Raw genomic sequence first — 15,017 nt, 5'->3', positions numbered from 1 at the left:
CATTTATATATACACACACACACACACATACACATACATTTATGTATATATGCTGCTACTGCTGTTGAGTCCTCTGCATTTCCCCCTCTGCATTTGTGTAAATCATGTTTCAGCAGAGCTGTACCTTATACAGTTCCCATACTATGAGGGTTTTTTGTAGTTTTTATGTCTGCGTGGGCTAAGCATTTCTTTAGATTTGAATCCAACATCAAAGTAACATTGGTTTAATACAATGTTTTTATATCACCTTTTTTCCACCAAGTTGGATTTTATTTTCAGCTCTGACTCTCTCATTTTTGCTGCATAATTTGAGACTTTTTGCTTGCTCTTCACATTATTTAAAAAAAAAAACCAACCCACACACAAAACTCTGTTTTCCTTAGCTCATACAGTATTTCCACTTGGCTCAGAAGATGTGGATTTGTGAGCTGAGGGAATCCTCGTTTGGCTGGTCACCCAAGCTTTCTTCAAGAGTATTAGAAGGATCTACAGCTTAAGTTCATCAGAGGGATGACCTGCTCTGGCTTTAATGAGATTTATTATACCTGTACCTGTTGGATTCTGTGGTTCTGATCTTCAAAATGATCTGAATAAACCTATTAGTGAAAGCAAAACCTTTGACAGAAAATTAACTCTACTCAATCTGCCCCGTGTTAAGATTATTGATTTTTGGAATTAAAATAATGTCCGCTGTGGCATTGGCAAGGAACTTCTGTGAGATGTTTGGCAAAATGCTTGTATCCATGCTTCCCTTCTCAACTCCTCCAGTCCCCCTCCTCAAAAAACCACACTGATCAAACCCTGATATCACAGTCCAGGCTTGGAGAGGGTGGAAGAAACAAATCTGGATGTGGGAGTTGATGGATGATTGTGTGTGGATGTTATGGATACAGCTGCATTCCTAACACATGCAGGAGAGATTGGGAGGGGTCGGTCTTGGCCAAACATAAATGTGTGTTCTCCCTAAAACTGCCTTTGTTTTTCATGAAAGCTCAACAGCATTTAGTGATTTGAGTTTTGTTAGCTTAAAGAACCTGAGAGTTCTCTGTTTACTCCAAAATGAGTTTCTGTGAACTTTCAGCTTGTCAAATATCTGTGGTCCCCCAGGGCCTGGAAGGGGATCCAGAGGCTCTGGAGAGAGGTATAGATGTGCACTGGTTATGGTTGAGTGAAGGCAGCCCTGGGGAGCAACACGAGCAGGGAAAGTGGTGTCTGGAATGAGAGTATCTGGGTCAGCCTCCTCCGTTGCTGCAGGACACGTGAGATGCTGCTCTAGTCTGGTTTAACTTCTTTCAGTGTGGTGACTTCCACGGGGGTTCAACACAGCTCTGGAAGATGCAGGTTGACAGGCCTGCAGCAGAGGTGGCCAGTGAACACAGAGATTTGACTTGTTCCATCAAGATTTGGCAAACCTGATGACTGGGTGATCTCTGGAGCCGTGAAGAGGAATGTGGCCTGTCAATAACAGAACTCATCAACTTTCCTGTGCTGGCACTGGGATTTTGGACATGCAGCACTCAAGTCTGAGACAAATGCATTACTGGGTGTAACGCCTTTCCTTTTTTTTATTTGTACCTATTAATGGAAGCAGAGAGCATAATGTAATCTTAAAATAGCTCCTCTGTGAATGCAGAAACATTCCACTTCTGACTAATTGGCCATTCAGAATGAGCATTTAAATATGCACCAGAGACTGAGCGGCGGCTTTCCATATCCGCGTGAATGGAGCTGGAGACGTGCTGCACTGCAGAGCTGTGCAGGCTCCTTGCTTTGTCCTCCTACCCCACACTCCTCACTCGGTGTGACTGCTCTGCCCTGGGAGGCAGAATGCATGCCCTGCTTGCTGTCCCTTTGGTTAGGCAGCAAGCTGAGGGGGCTGTTCATATTCTCTGCTCTTGAGACTGAGGATCTTGGAATCACTAGGCTGATAAACAGTCCTCAAAACCAGATTTCTCTTTCTCTTGGTTGTGAATGACCAGGAACACAAAGAGCTTATGGTCTGAGTCCTGGCTCCAGTGCATGCCTTGGAGGGCTTGGCATGCAGCAGGGAGCCCATGTGCAGTGTTTTGACTCTGGCAGGCAGGGCCTGCTGCCCCAGAGCATCTGGCCCAGCTTCACAATGGGAGTAAGACGCACAGATACACGTGGGGGCTGTGGGGGCAGGATCCATGTGGTCAATTGTGTCACTGACCTAAAACCTGTCCCAGCTTAAGGACTTCTCTTGCACACCCACTTGCTGCCTGCCCAGAGGATGGTGCCATGTTACTCAGGGCTCTCTCCCAGGGGAGACGAGTGCCACTGGAAGTGGGTAGGGTCTCACCTGTCAGAAAAGGGCACACTTTCATTTACCCACTTGTCCTGGCTTTCTCTGCACTGTAGGAGTCAAATCCTCTGTGCCCTCACTGGGTGTATTTTGTTTTTTGCTGGGTCAGACTGTTGATGTTTTGTGCGTAGTGAGACCGTCCTCATGGTCTGCATGTGCTGGGCTGTGTATGGCACTGGCCTCTCCTGGCAGGCTGAGGGTGAGGGCTGGCTCCCTGTCCTAGTGCTGCTTTCACTCTCCTGCCCACGGGCTCAGTGCCAAGGGAGCTGCCTGCGCCAGACCAGCCAGGCAGAGTCTACAGAGGTGATTTTCTTTCGCTGATCTGTGTTGCTTTTCCAAATCCCATATGGCCTATATGGCTGTAATTGTAGCTCATTTAGAGCTGACCTCAAAGGCAACTTCTCCTTTCCTCCCAAAAAGGAGAGGTTTTCACATAAGGGCTTACTCTGGTTTAAGGCTGCTTTATCTTAGTATAACATAAACCTGTTTCTAGTTATCTTAAGGCAGAAAGCAACTAGAGGATTTGGATTGGACTGGATGATTGATTCCTGCTGATTTAAGCAATCCATAAGGAGTGCCTTTTGCCCTTACCTAGCTAATCTTGATTTCCTTTTCTGGCATAGGCAACAACAAGAACTTTACGCTGTCTTTTGCAGTGGGACAGAGTTCTGGGAAGTGCCATACTCTGAGCATTGGCTTCTGCAGCTCTGCTCTTCAGGTGGTTATTTATGCAAGGCACTAGCCAAAGGGAAAGGAGAGTTTTAACTGGATTAACCTCAAGAAGAGAGTGTGGGGATTTAGGGATTAAGGAACCAAAAGCAGCCAGCAATCAGTGACTTAAAATCTTTGGTAAGAGAGCCAGTCTCTATAGACAGGGAATACAGTCCTTTCTTACCTGCACAGCATTGAGATAGGCAGTGTTTTTACCTTTGAGATCTTGGAGAGGATGGTCTGAAGGATGTGGGGTTTGTGTAAGATGTTTTCTCTGAAGACTTTTGTATTGATGGGAAATTGTTTACAACTGGCAACTCTTAAAGAAAAAAAAACTGGTAAAGGACTGAGTGCTCAGATGAGATCTCAAACCTGGCACAGGGAAGGTTTGTTGGTGGCTTGCTCCAATATAATGAGAACATCTGGTTTCCATAGACTTGTAACTCTTGTAGCTTCATGCACACCCCTTTTACACCTTCTACCCTTGCCTTTAAAGTGTTTCTGTTGTCCCATATATATTTTTTTTCCACTGATGCTGTTATGTATCCCCTGCAGGGAAAATCCTGCTAGATTACCGGATTGATAGAAAGATTTGGAGGCGCGGGGGAGATCAACAAAAACCTGTTACTAAGGAGACACGAGTTTTAGCATTGAGTCTCTAATGGCCAGTCTGCCGAAGGGGAAACAGATGGCACAAAGGAGGCTGGGATTATACAGACAAGTACCACAGGGCTGCAAATCTGATACATCCATTGAACTTCCTGGGGTCAGGCAAATCCAGCCTTGTGCCAAGACTAATGTGGTTCCTTTGCCTTTGGCACCGTTTGTGTCCTTCTGTTAAAGGCTGTTCTGGACAGTGGGCTTCTGCCTCAAACATTCCTGCCCCAGGGAACAGCGAGGTTTGGCACAGAGTGAGGGCAGGTGGCTGTATGGAAGTGTGTCCCTTTGACAGGTCAAGCTGTACCTGCTGCCAGTGGTTCTCCCTTCCTGAGAGAGGGAAATAACCAAACATGACCCTGCATTCTGCTTGAGTACAGCTTTTCTCCTGTTACTGATGCACTCGTGTAGAAAAGTGACTTCTATCCTGGAAGAATGGGAGGATGGATGGTGGCCACAGTCGCTCCTGGCTTTTGACACAGCCTGGCCTTTATTACAATATAATGTTTCACAGAGGCTTGAATTTCAAGAGTGATGCTCCCAGCTGTGTGCTGCTTGCTGGGCTCCTGCTTCCCCGGCTCCTGCCTGCTCCGGAGAGACGTGACACGGCACTGCTGCTCTGGACAGAGCAGTGGGTAAATAAGCAAAGGCAGAATTCATCCTGGCTGAGGAGAAACAGTGCTGGAGTCGCTTTTGCAAGAGGCTAATTAACATCTGGTTTTGTATTTAACTTTCAGGCTGGCTCTAGAGAATGTTGCAGTAAACAGGACACTTGATTCGTTAATAGTGGGAGAGTGCTAAATGACTACAGTGCTAGAATTAATAGCTTGACAGCATATCCTCTTCTCTTCTCTCCTCCCACAGCAATTTGGACTGATACCCAAATAAACAATAACAAATAGATTTTTGGAGGAGCTGGCTGGGAGAAATAACAAAAGTCAAGGGGCACTCGTTATGCAACATTGTTCTGCTAGTATTTGACTCATCCAGAAAACCCTGTTCTACTCCCTAGCTTCATTTTCCTTTTTCGTTTTTTTTTTTTTTTCTTCAGTCTCTGTTGAGGAGGTGTTATATTTGCTGCCTTTTGGTCCCTCAGAAACTCTCTATACCCTTGGATCTCCAGTTGCTGTAGGCATAGAGTGCTGGAAGAGTGTAGGCAGAACCCTACTGCAGAGAAATAGCGTGTGAGAGCCTCTAAACCAGCTTGGGTCAGGCAAGAAAATTGCTCTGGCTTTAGTTCCAACCACATGAGACTAATACCTGGGTGTATTTTGTGAAGAAGTGAGGGAATCTGAGTAGTTTATAAGTGTTATGTCCCAGTTGTAGCAGCAGTAGTCCCCTGGCAGAAGTGGGGCAGCTGGGAGGCTGCTGTGCGCCCCGGGGATGGCGGATGTGAACAAGGAGTACGCTCTGTACCTTGTGATTCTCTCTGCAGTGTCTTGCCAGGGAATATCTCCAGGCGTTCCTTTCCCTCTGCTCTCCACAGACTCTGCTTTGTGTCCTGCATGCACAGAAAGCTGTCCCAGCAATTCCTTTTGAAGTTTTGCCTGAAACACTCGGGCATTTTTCCTTACCCAAACGGAGGCTAGAGGTGAAGGGACTTTGCTGCCAATTCCTGTTCTGATCTAGAGTCTAAACTCCTGCTGTTAAAGCTCTACCAGCCACTTCTGTTCTAGATATGTCACTGCAATAGAGCAGAGCCTCCCCGGCTGTGCTCCTGCTTGAATCCAGCGTTATGCAATAGCAGCCTGTGAGTGCCAACGCAGATGCTGCTGCATCCAGACACGCTGCACAATGTAGTTGCTTGGATACTCCTTTTTTTTGTTATTTTTCTCACAAGTGCTAGGTAACAATTTGCAACTCATAATTATAACGTTGAACACAGATTCAGGTTAAGCAATGTAAAGAATTAGAAATATTAATGATTTCCTCCCTGCTTTTTAAAGGTTGAGCATTGTGGAATTTGCGAAGATTGAGTGTTGCTCTGTTCTCTTTTCAGAGTCTTTATTTCATCTTCATAAGTGTTAAATAACTTCCCCCTTTGAGAATATCTTTCATCCAGAAAATCATCTCTTAATTATTGATGCAATATGCCAAGATCCCTGAGTGGCCTGGCTGCTGGTGCTTTTATTTTGGGTAGGTCACGAAGATTTCTGCGCTGCTCCTAATTCTCTGTGTTGTGTGTTCCTTACGTCAAGAGGAGATTTGACAGGGACTTGCAGGGATTGGATCTCAGAGGAGCTGAGTGGGTGAGAGTCTCCTGTAGCGTTCTGGCAGGGAGAAGGATGCCTTTGTGTTACAGGCAGCCCCTGGGCTCTGCGGGCTGGTGTGGGGTGAGGGTGCAGCTGAAACACGTCTCAGGGATGGCTGCGTGTGCTTCAGTCTGTGGAATTTGAGGCAAGCTGTCAAAATGAAAAAACTGTGCCTGGTTATGCTGCTGCTGACCAGGAATTAGATTTTTAACAAGAAGGCTGTGCTGGCACAGCTTCATTTTATGGACACATCTATGACATAAGTAGAAGTGGTATCCAAATAGCTCTATTCTTGTTCCATTATAGGAATAATATATTTCATGTATGTTGCAGGTGGATCAGCATTGCTTTAGTGACCCTACTGTACATTCTGGAAGAGTCAAAGCTCTGGAGTTACAACTTGATCAGAGCCCTAGAATAACTCCCTGATTTTTAATTGAGATAACTCCCGCAGGGATACAAATGAGCGTGCACCAAGGTAAACTAGATGCTAACAGGAAGATGGCTGATTGCAAGACAAAGACCCTTCCCTTTGCCGTGTACCTCCCTTCCTTCCACCCTCCTCCTCCTAAAATAGCCTTTCAGCATGAGTGAAAACCAAATATTTTCCTCTCTTAAAAACACTTTTAAATGCTTGTTTGTGTCAATGGGAAAGTAATTTAACCCAGAAGCTGGTGGTGTGCATCTGCCGTGTCTGATCTATGTCCTTATTCCTTGTAATGCTTTCCTATTGCTCATGGATGGTAAAAGAGTGTCAGCTGCAGTTCCAGGTCTCCAACTTCCCTGCATATGGCTCATTAGCCAGTTTGCTTTTCAGGCTCCTTCAATCTTGTTTAATTCTAGCTGCCACATTTTTAATGCAGCAGTTGAGGAGAGTCTCTGTCTCCCTCCAGCTGGAAACAGGCCCAGCTTCTGAGGTGAAGGTGTCAACCCTGTGGGTGAGGAGGTGCATGGCCAAGGCTGCTCTGGGAGCTCTGGAGGGCGTTGGGAGGTTGAGTAAGGTCTGTGTTTTAACAGGCAGTGACTGGAGAGGGTCTGAGGTGTGAATGTCCATCGTGTTTAATTGCAGAGGGACAATTTCATGCAGGTGAATGTGTCAGCCTGCATGAGTGGTTAATGAACGGCTGCTCGTTGCGGTGACCTGTGGAGCTGGGATTTCATTTTAATCACAGACTGTTGGCTGGGTAGAAGCCCTGCCCTGGGATTCACCAGTGTACACATGCATATCTTTGACTTGGTCTTAGTCAAACCTTGACGTCAGCAACAGTTTCCAGTATGAAAACTGGAGTTCCAGTGCCTGTGTTTTACAGCCACTGAGTCTTCTCACACTTGGCCCATTACCATGAGCATTTGTTACTGTTCCAGGGAAACAAATGCTCCTAGATTCTAAGATTTCCAGATTACAATGTCACTAGCTTTGCCTAAAAGAAGATTAAGCAGGTACCTTTAGGGTTTTGGTAGGCATTAAATCCAGCAAAGCATCATAATTACATTAAATACCTGTCTTTTCTGTCATACTTGCAGGGTGCTGAAGGGCCTTCTGAAAGTCAGGGGGAAGGTCTATTCAAGGAGACCATAGATCTGCTGGGTTTTTTTTCCTTAGTGTCTGTAAGTGGCTAGAAATTATGTACTACTACACAGTTTTAGAGAGAAAAATTATATTAATACATGTTTGATGTAGGGATATTTAAAGTGAATATATATCTGCAATGTATGGGGATTTTTTTGTTCCCCTTAGGTGGGTCTCTGATTAAGGCAAAAGCTGTTATACTCCTCATCAGGCAGGCTGATTTCACTGCCGAAATTCAGTTGACAGTAATCTGCTTTTTAATCTTTTCTTGTGGTGTAGTGTAGCAGGCTGTGTCACACTGTATTTCTCATCCTAACTCTTGTTGTACCAGTTGAAGGCTTGTAATTTTTGTCTTGAAGTGTCTGAGTTTTAGTTCTGCAGTTTTTAGTGAGTGCTAATCTAAACAAGGTTTGCATAAATCTCCTTGCTCCAGCGGGAAGATGAAAGCTTTGATAAGGAACTTGTTTTTTTCTCTCTCCCAAGCAGGAGCACAATGTCTTTGACCTAAATATACCAATTACTGACATAGCAAAGTGATACAGAAAACAATCTAGAAGGAATGCCAACCTCTGAATAAACACTTGGCTGCAGAAAGCTACTGCTTATGTGGAGCCTCAAATCCAGAAGACATGTGAGGAGGAAAACAGCATTCATTCAAAACATTTCATGCAAATGGTGAGGGGTGAGAGAGCAATGGCTGGAGAAATGCTTCTTTATCCCTTATCCCTATGGCTCAGGAGAGGTAAAAGCTCTATGCAAAACACAGTGCAGTTCTCCCCTTTCTCGTTTGTGGCCTGGTTTGCTCAGCTTTTTGAAGAACTTTTATGTCAAACCTAAAGGCTTCCTGGGAGTAGCTTCTACTTTAAAATGTGTTTGATGGCAGATAGAAGTATTTCAAAAAGTAGCAGTAAGCTTCCTCTCCGGAGCATGCTAGGTGACTTTATGAATTAGTTTCATAATTTTTATTCGTGATTAAGGTTAACCACCTCCAGAGACTGATGGAGTCTGAAGTGAACTGGTTTTCAGTTCAGCTTTGAGACCTATCCTCTATTAGTGAGTACTTGCACATTGTAACCAAACTGATGGTTTCCAAAATACACTGAGTAAATTGGTTCACACAAACTGCCACAGGTTTCTGGTTCTCCATGTTTCAGCTGTGGAATTTGCAGACTCTGAATGTCCATTTTTTGGTGACCAAGTGACCCTTTTTAGTACCAAACTGCTACTAGACATGGTCAGACTGGAAGTGGTACCTGCTGTGGTTCTGGATCTCCCCTCAAACCCCAGTGAATTTGTGTGTAGTCTTGGGCTTCTTGCAAGAAACAGGGAACCTTTTATCAACCCAGGTTTTGGAGTCAGCCCTCATTCTGTTTTCCCAGGCAGTGTTGTTGCTGGCACTTCAGCCATGCTGCAAATGCAGCATGTGTGGGCTTTTTGCTCACACAGTTTATTTAAGAGATTGATACAACTCAGACTACTGCAGAAAAGTCCCTCTGCTACAGAAATGTGTAATAGATATTTGGCAGTGTGACTCAAACATTTGTCTTGCTTTGTTCCAGCAGATGATTTGAGATTACTGATAGGACCAGCTTTGTGCAAGGTCTGCTGTTGAACAGGAATCTATCAAATATTTCATCTTGGAAGGCATTGAACTTCAGTTCTGTGTGATGTCCATGCACAGATCTTCATCCCTTGGACTTCCTAAGCCTCCACTGAGTTGCTTCTTTGGGCATCTGATGCCAGTTCCATGTAGATGCTGGGTACCCCAGGGCATCTCCACTGTCACCACGTGTTTGTGTCAGGAGTTGAGTTGAGCCCTAAGGAATCTGATTGTCCATGGATGCTCTTATCTCTGTGTGCCTTGTGTTGCATTAGAGGAGAGGCTGTGGCTGCAGCAGTGGCACCCTCTGCAAGACTTGACCAGACTGGGTTATCCATGTGTTGGGAAATAGTTGTGGGAGGGTGGCTTTTGTACTGACTTGCTTAATATTTGCTGGCTCATGAGGAGAGCTCCCGTACGGAGAAGCGTGCAGTGCTCTGCGTGGCTACAGCCCAAACAAAGGGACACTGGGACACTGCTGGATGCTGTGAAAGGAGCATTTGCATGGTTTAACCACTGGGTCAGTGCCTGGTTGCACAGCCTCTGATTTGACTGAGGCAGCTGCCTTCTTCCCAGGAAAGGTCATGTTCGGCTCAGAGACACTTAGTGTGTGTCTGAACAACTGGATGGGATAGAGGCAGGGAGCTGGGAGACTGCTCACTTAATTACAGTCCTTTGCTTTGTAGTTCCTCCTTTGGGACTGAGTCCAAAGCTGTCCACATGGTGGACGTTTGACTGTGTTAAGTGAAAAGCTCCTCTGATGGAGTGGATACATCTGAATGTTGCTGTGGATTTGGGGAGGATCTATATTAACTAATTTTCTGTAGTGTCTCAAGTGTTCACCCTACAAGCAAGATGTTGACTTAAGGGGTGAAAACTCTCTAAATTGTTGGTGCTCTTTTGGTATTTGCTAGCTGTGACCACTCACTCCTGATAAAAACACTTCCCAGGCATTGTCTATACAATCAGGTATGCTGGCATAAAATCATACATAGCCAGCAGTTACTAAATGAGAATCCTTTTAAGCTTTGAAAGATGTTTTTTTAGGGTGTAGTCTGTGTGAAATGTTCCTTGGGTAATAGAAATGTAGTGATTATTAGGCGCATGACTTAGGCTAATAATCATATCTTACAGTACAGGAACTTGCTGTGATGTTCCTGATGTTAAATCCAAGCAGACAGCTCCAGTCCCCGTACATAAGAGAGGAGATTGAATCTTGTTTATCATTACATCAGTCTGCAAAAAGGAGATTTATAAGAGCAGAATTGTTTGCGTGACATGGAGTGACTCCCATTGTATAGAACAGAACAGCTCTCCAAAATTTCTCTCCTCTCCCTTGCCCTTTTGATGACAGATAGTTGGCAGTGGATCAAAGCACAAACAGGATTAATGTTTTGCATATTCTGTCCTACATGGCCTGAAAGGAGCAGAGATGGAATTTTTCATCTTTCACTTTAAACTGCATTTAATATCGTGGCCTAGTTTAGAGCTATGCGACTCATTCCTTCCATTTCCCCTGAGGCCTCTGTTTCTGGTCAAGGAAAGCAGGGCATGACTCCCTCTGGAGCTCATCAGTGCTGCTCAGCTTCCTCCTCTGTGCAGCCTGGTGGAGGAGGTTGGTTTGAGGCTGGAGCAATGCAGCATCGGGAATCTCCAAGGAGCATTTGTGGCAGCTGCCATTTCTTGGGTCTGTCACTGTGGTCACATCACGGGCGCTGCAGGGAACCCAGAGCTGGGGCAGCATCCAAAGTTCCTGTCAATACCTGTGCAAAGGCAGCTGTGAAAGCTGGAGTGGTGTCACGCCTCCAAATGGCTGCATTCACTTTCCAAGGATGTTGTCCGAGCATGTTCCTTCTCAAAGATGTCCTCAGGAAGGAATGTTTGAGCCGCATCTTGGCTAAATTGTTGTACTGGCAGCAGTACTTCTTCGCCTTTGGAAACAGGCTGGAAATGCCGAGAAAGCGTGGAGGTGCTGGTTTGAGGGCTCTGTCAGTGCTGAGGCTGTGTCAGTGCTGGAGGGGTGTCAGTGCTGGAGCGGTGTGAGTCCTGGAGCCGTGTCAGTGCTGGGGCCGTGTCAATGCTGGGGCTGTGTGAGTCCTGGAGCCGTGTCAGTGCTGGGGCCGTGTCAGTGCTGGGGCCGTGTCAATGCTGGGGCTGTGTGAGTCCTGGAGCCGTGTCAGTGCTGGGGCCGTGTCAGTGCTGGGGCCGTGGCAGTGCTGGGGCTGTGTGAGTGCTGGAGCCGTGTCACTGCTGGGGCCGTGGCAGTGCTGGGGCTGTGTCAGTCCTGGAGCCGTGTCAGTGCTGGAGCGGTGTCAGTGCTGGGGCCGTGTCAGTGCTGGGGCCGTGGCAGTGCTGGGGCCGTGGCAGTGCTGGGGCTGTGTCAGTGCTGGGGCCGTGTCAGTGCTGGGGCCGTGGCAGTGCTGGAGCCGTGGCAGTGCTGGGGCCGTGTCAGTGCTGGGGCCGTGTCAGTGCTGGGGCCGTGGCAGTGCTGGAGCGGTGTCACTGCTGGGGCCGTGTCAGTGCTGGGGCCGTGGCAGTGCTGGGGCCGTGTCAGTGCTGGGGCCGTGTCAGTGCTGGGGCCGTGGCAGTGCTGGAGCGGTGTCAGTGCTGGAGCCGTGTCAGTGCTGGGGCCGTGTCACTGCTGGAGCCGTGGCAGTGCTGGGGCTGTGTCAGTCCTGGAGCCGTGTCAGTGCTGGAGCGGTGTCAGTGCTGGAGCGGTGTCACTGCTGGGGCCGTGTCAGTGCTGGGGCCGTGTCAGTCCTGGAGCCGTGTCAGTGCTGGAGCGGTGTCAGTGCTGGAGCCGTGTCAGTGCTGGGGCCGTGTCACTGCTGGAGCCGTGGCAGTGCTGGGGCTGTGTGAGTGCTGGGGCCGTGGCAGTGCTGGAGCGGTGGCAGTGCTGGGGCCGTGGCAATGCTGGGGCTGTGTCAGTGCTGGAGCGGTGTCAGTGCTGGAGCGGTGTCAGTGCTGGGGCCGTGGCAGTGCTGGAGCGGTGGCAGTGCTGGAGCGGTGGCAGTGCTGGAGCGGTGTCAGTGCTGGGGCCGTGGCAATGCTGGGGCCGTGTCAGTGCTGGAGCGGTGGCAGTGCTGGAGCGGTGTCACTGCTGGGGCCGTGGCAGTGCTGGAGCGGTGTCACTACTGGGGCCGTGGCAGTGCTGGGGCCGTGTCCCCTCGGAGCTGCTCCTCCCTCCCCGGAGCGGCACCTGAGCGGGCACAGCGCTGTCCTGCCCTCCCCTCTAGCGGGAGGAGCCGCCACTGCAGCCGCCTGCGCTCCCACGGGCGCCTGGGGATGTTCTGTGCCTGCAGGATTTCACAGCGACCGCAGCACTGCAGCAGCCACCTGGAGTGGAATATGTGAAACACAGGAGCATTGGCTGTATCTTCTTTGAGCCCTGTGTCCATGGATGTCACAGACATCTTTCATGAAAAATCCTTTCCTTAGGATTTTTTCTCCTGAGAAGCTGAGAGGCCTCAGGAACAAAGTGTAAACAATGGTTATCTGCTGCTGTGGAATGCAACAGGTGGATCAGTGATTGGTCTCATGTGGTTGTTCTAATTAATGGCCAATCACAGTCCAGCTGTCCGGACTTTCTGTCTGAGACACAAGCCTTTGTTATCATTCTTTCTTTTTCTATTCTTAGCTAGACTTCTGATGAAATTCTTTCTTGTATTATTTTAGTATAGTTTTAATATAATATATATCATAAAATACTAAATCAAGCGTTCTGAAACATGGAGTCAGATCCTCGTCTCTTCCCTCATCCTCGGACCTCAGTGAACACGGTCACACATGGATGCATTTGTAGAAGGATGGGGTGAAGGTGGTTCAGATACCTGAATCTGACCACTCTTTAAATCCAGGACCAAACATGAGGTCCAGGGAAGGAATAGGCTGCAGGCTGGTCAGAGTTGCTGATGAGGAGGAGGCTGCTGAAGGTTAGTTTGGTTCCAGACAGCATCCCAGGTACTGGCAATGGGTCTCTTGCTCAAATCACACTTGTCTACAGTTCTGTTTTTGTAGTCAGTTATATTCTGAGTGAATGTGCTCCTCACACAAACCTGCTACATTTATGTCTGGTATCAAAGAGATGTAAGAGTTTCAGCAGAGACAGATGGTGATTAATTGGGCCATGTCTGGCCTCCTCCACACTGAGCTCCTTAGGGCTGAATTTTGAGGGGAGCTAAGATAATGATCTACATATTTCAGGATCTTCTCCTGTCATTTGTGGGACTTATGGCTATGGCACACCAGGCTTGCCAATTGCTGTGACAAGGATTTTTCTTGGCAGGTAGAAATGGCTGTTCATTATAATACTAAAAATGTTTGCATAGCTCGAGTTCCTGAGCAGTACAAACGAGATTTCAAGGGCTCTTTCAGTTGTTTTGCCTTACTGTGGAGTTGGAGGAACTTGTTCTCTAGCTAAATACACACTTTTTATTCAAAAACCCCATCATGTCTTTAGCAATTCTACATGTAATGAAACATCTTCCCCTCCCTTTTGACCTCTTTCTCTAGCTCCCCTAAGTCAGCTTCTTGTAAACCCACAGGGAACTCAATTGGAACTTGTGTTCTGGCAGGATTGTCAAAGGAGACCTGCAGGAGGGAAGCCCAGATCAACCAAGAACAAAATTATCTTTTTCCTTTCTCTGTCTGAACTCTGGTTTTCATGGGATGCCCCTGCCCTGACAAAACCCTTGGTATGTTTTAAAATGCTTTTTCCCTGTGGACCTGCACAAACATAGTAAGTTCTCACTGATACAACAGATCCTGTACCCTATCTCTAGAGCCTGGCAGTGTATATAAATGCACTGTGAAGCAGAATTAATTGCTGAGATCTCTCTGCTGAGGTATTGCTTTGGGCTGTAGTAGGTAGGCCTAGTAAAATTCCACAGCACATTAGAGTTTGTGCATATTAATATCTCATCTAAAGCAGCATAATATGTCAAATTTCTCCTTTCTGGTCATATCTGTGCTCACTCCGTCTGATTTGTCAGGTTTATTACGTGCTGGTTTTGTGGATTTTTACACTTGACTGCTGACTGGACTATGAATTAATATGATCTCCATAAAGGTAATAAAAACTCAGAGATTTTTGCCCAGAAGTGAACTATGTGTTTGGCTCTTGGCCTGCCATATTTGGCAGGGGTCACTGGAAGTCCATGCAAAAGCATGCAAAATCCTGCAGGGGCAAAAACTCCTGTAACACTGAGTTTTTAAAGGCTTTTGAGAGAACATGAAGTGACAGCTGAGCAGAAAGTGAGTTCCTCTCTAGTGACAGCTGCATGCAGGAGCAGGGAGAGTTCCCCTTGCCTTACACAATCAAACCAGTGAAATGCAAGCCTTTGCTTTCTGCATGTATTAAAAGATATTAATGGTTTTTTTTCTCCTTTCCTTATGTATGCAGGAGGCAGACAGCGGGGAAGAAGAATGCCGGTCCCAGCCCAGAAGGTAAGATTGCCACAGGAGTCCTGGAGGATGCCTGGCTCTGTGGAATGTTCCACGGGGCTCTTGCTGTTCCTCTGGCATGTCCTGCAAACACACATCACTTTCTGCCTGTTGTTGATGTTGCACAACCATCCTTAATGAGCCTTACTGAAAAATGGGTTCTAGTAAAGGGTTTGCTGCAGCAGGAAATGGGAAAAGTCGGACTGCACTCTAAAAAATAAATATGGGGAACAGTTGGCAGAGATGTCAGTGAATATATTGTCCAAACTGCTGTTTCTGTAGCTCCCTCCAATGTCCTGTGTTGCTTCTCAGGATTTAGTCCACCAGCAGAGTATTCTGAGAGGCATAACCAGACTAATAAACTCTTGTTCTCTGGTTTAAAAGTCCCTGTTGCCATCAAGGGTGATCCTGATCCATACAGGCACCTGCTGCTTAAATAGCACATTCAGGATTTGTGGATAT

General features: G+C 47.0%; 1 protein-coding gene across 1 annotated transcript in view; it reads left to right on the top strand.

Annotated features, from left to right (window-relative positions):
- The window catches only part of SSH2 (slingshot protein phosphatase 2), an 88,296-nt gene that overhangs the window by 14,656 nt on the left and 58,623 nt on the right, over window positions 1-15,017 (top strand). Inside the window, exon 2 of the mRNA XM_066563330.1 lies at window positions 14,515-14,558. Within this exon, the coding sequence (XP_066419427.1) occupies window positions 14,515-14,558 (44 nt within the window). The remainder of the gene's footprint in view (window positions 1-14,514; window positions 14,559-15,017) is intronic.

This window comes from Molothrus aeneus, chromosome 20, assembly GCF_037042795.1.
Source record: "Molothrus aeneus isolate 106 chromosome 20, BPBGC_Maene_1.0, whole genome shotgun sequence".
NCBI classification, from domain to species: Eukaryota; Metazoa; Chordata; class Aves; order Passeriformes; family Icteridae; genus Molothrus; species Molothrus aeneus.
Note: the sequence above shows the minus strand (reverse complement) of the source record. Positions and strands in the feature narration are given on the sequence as shown.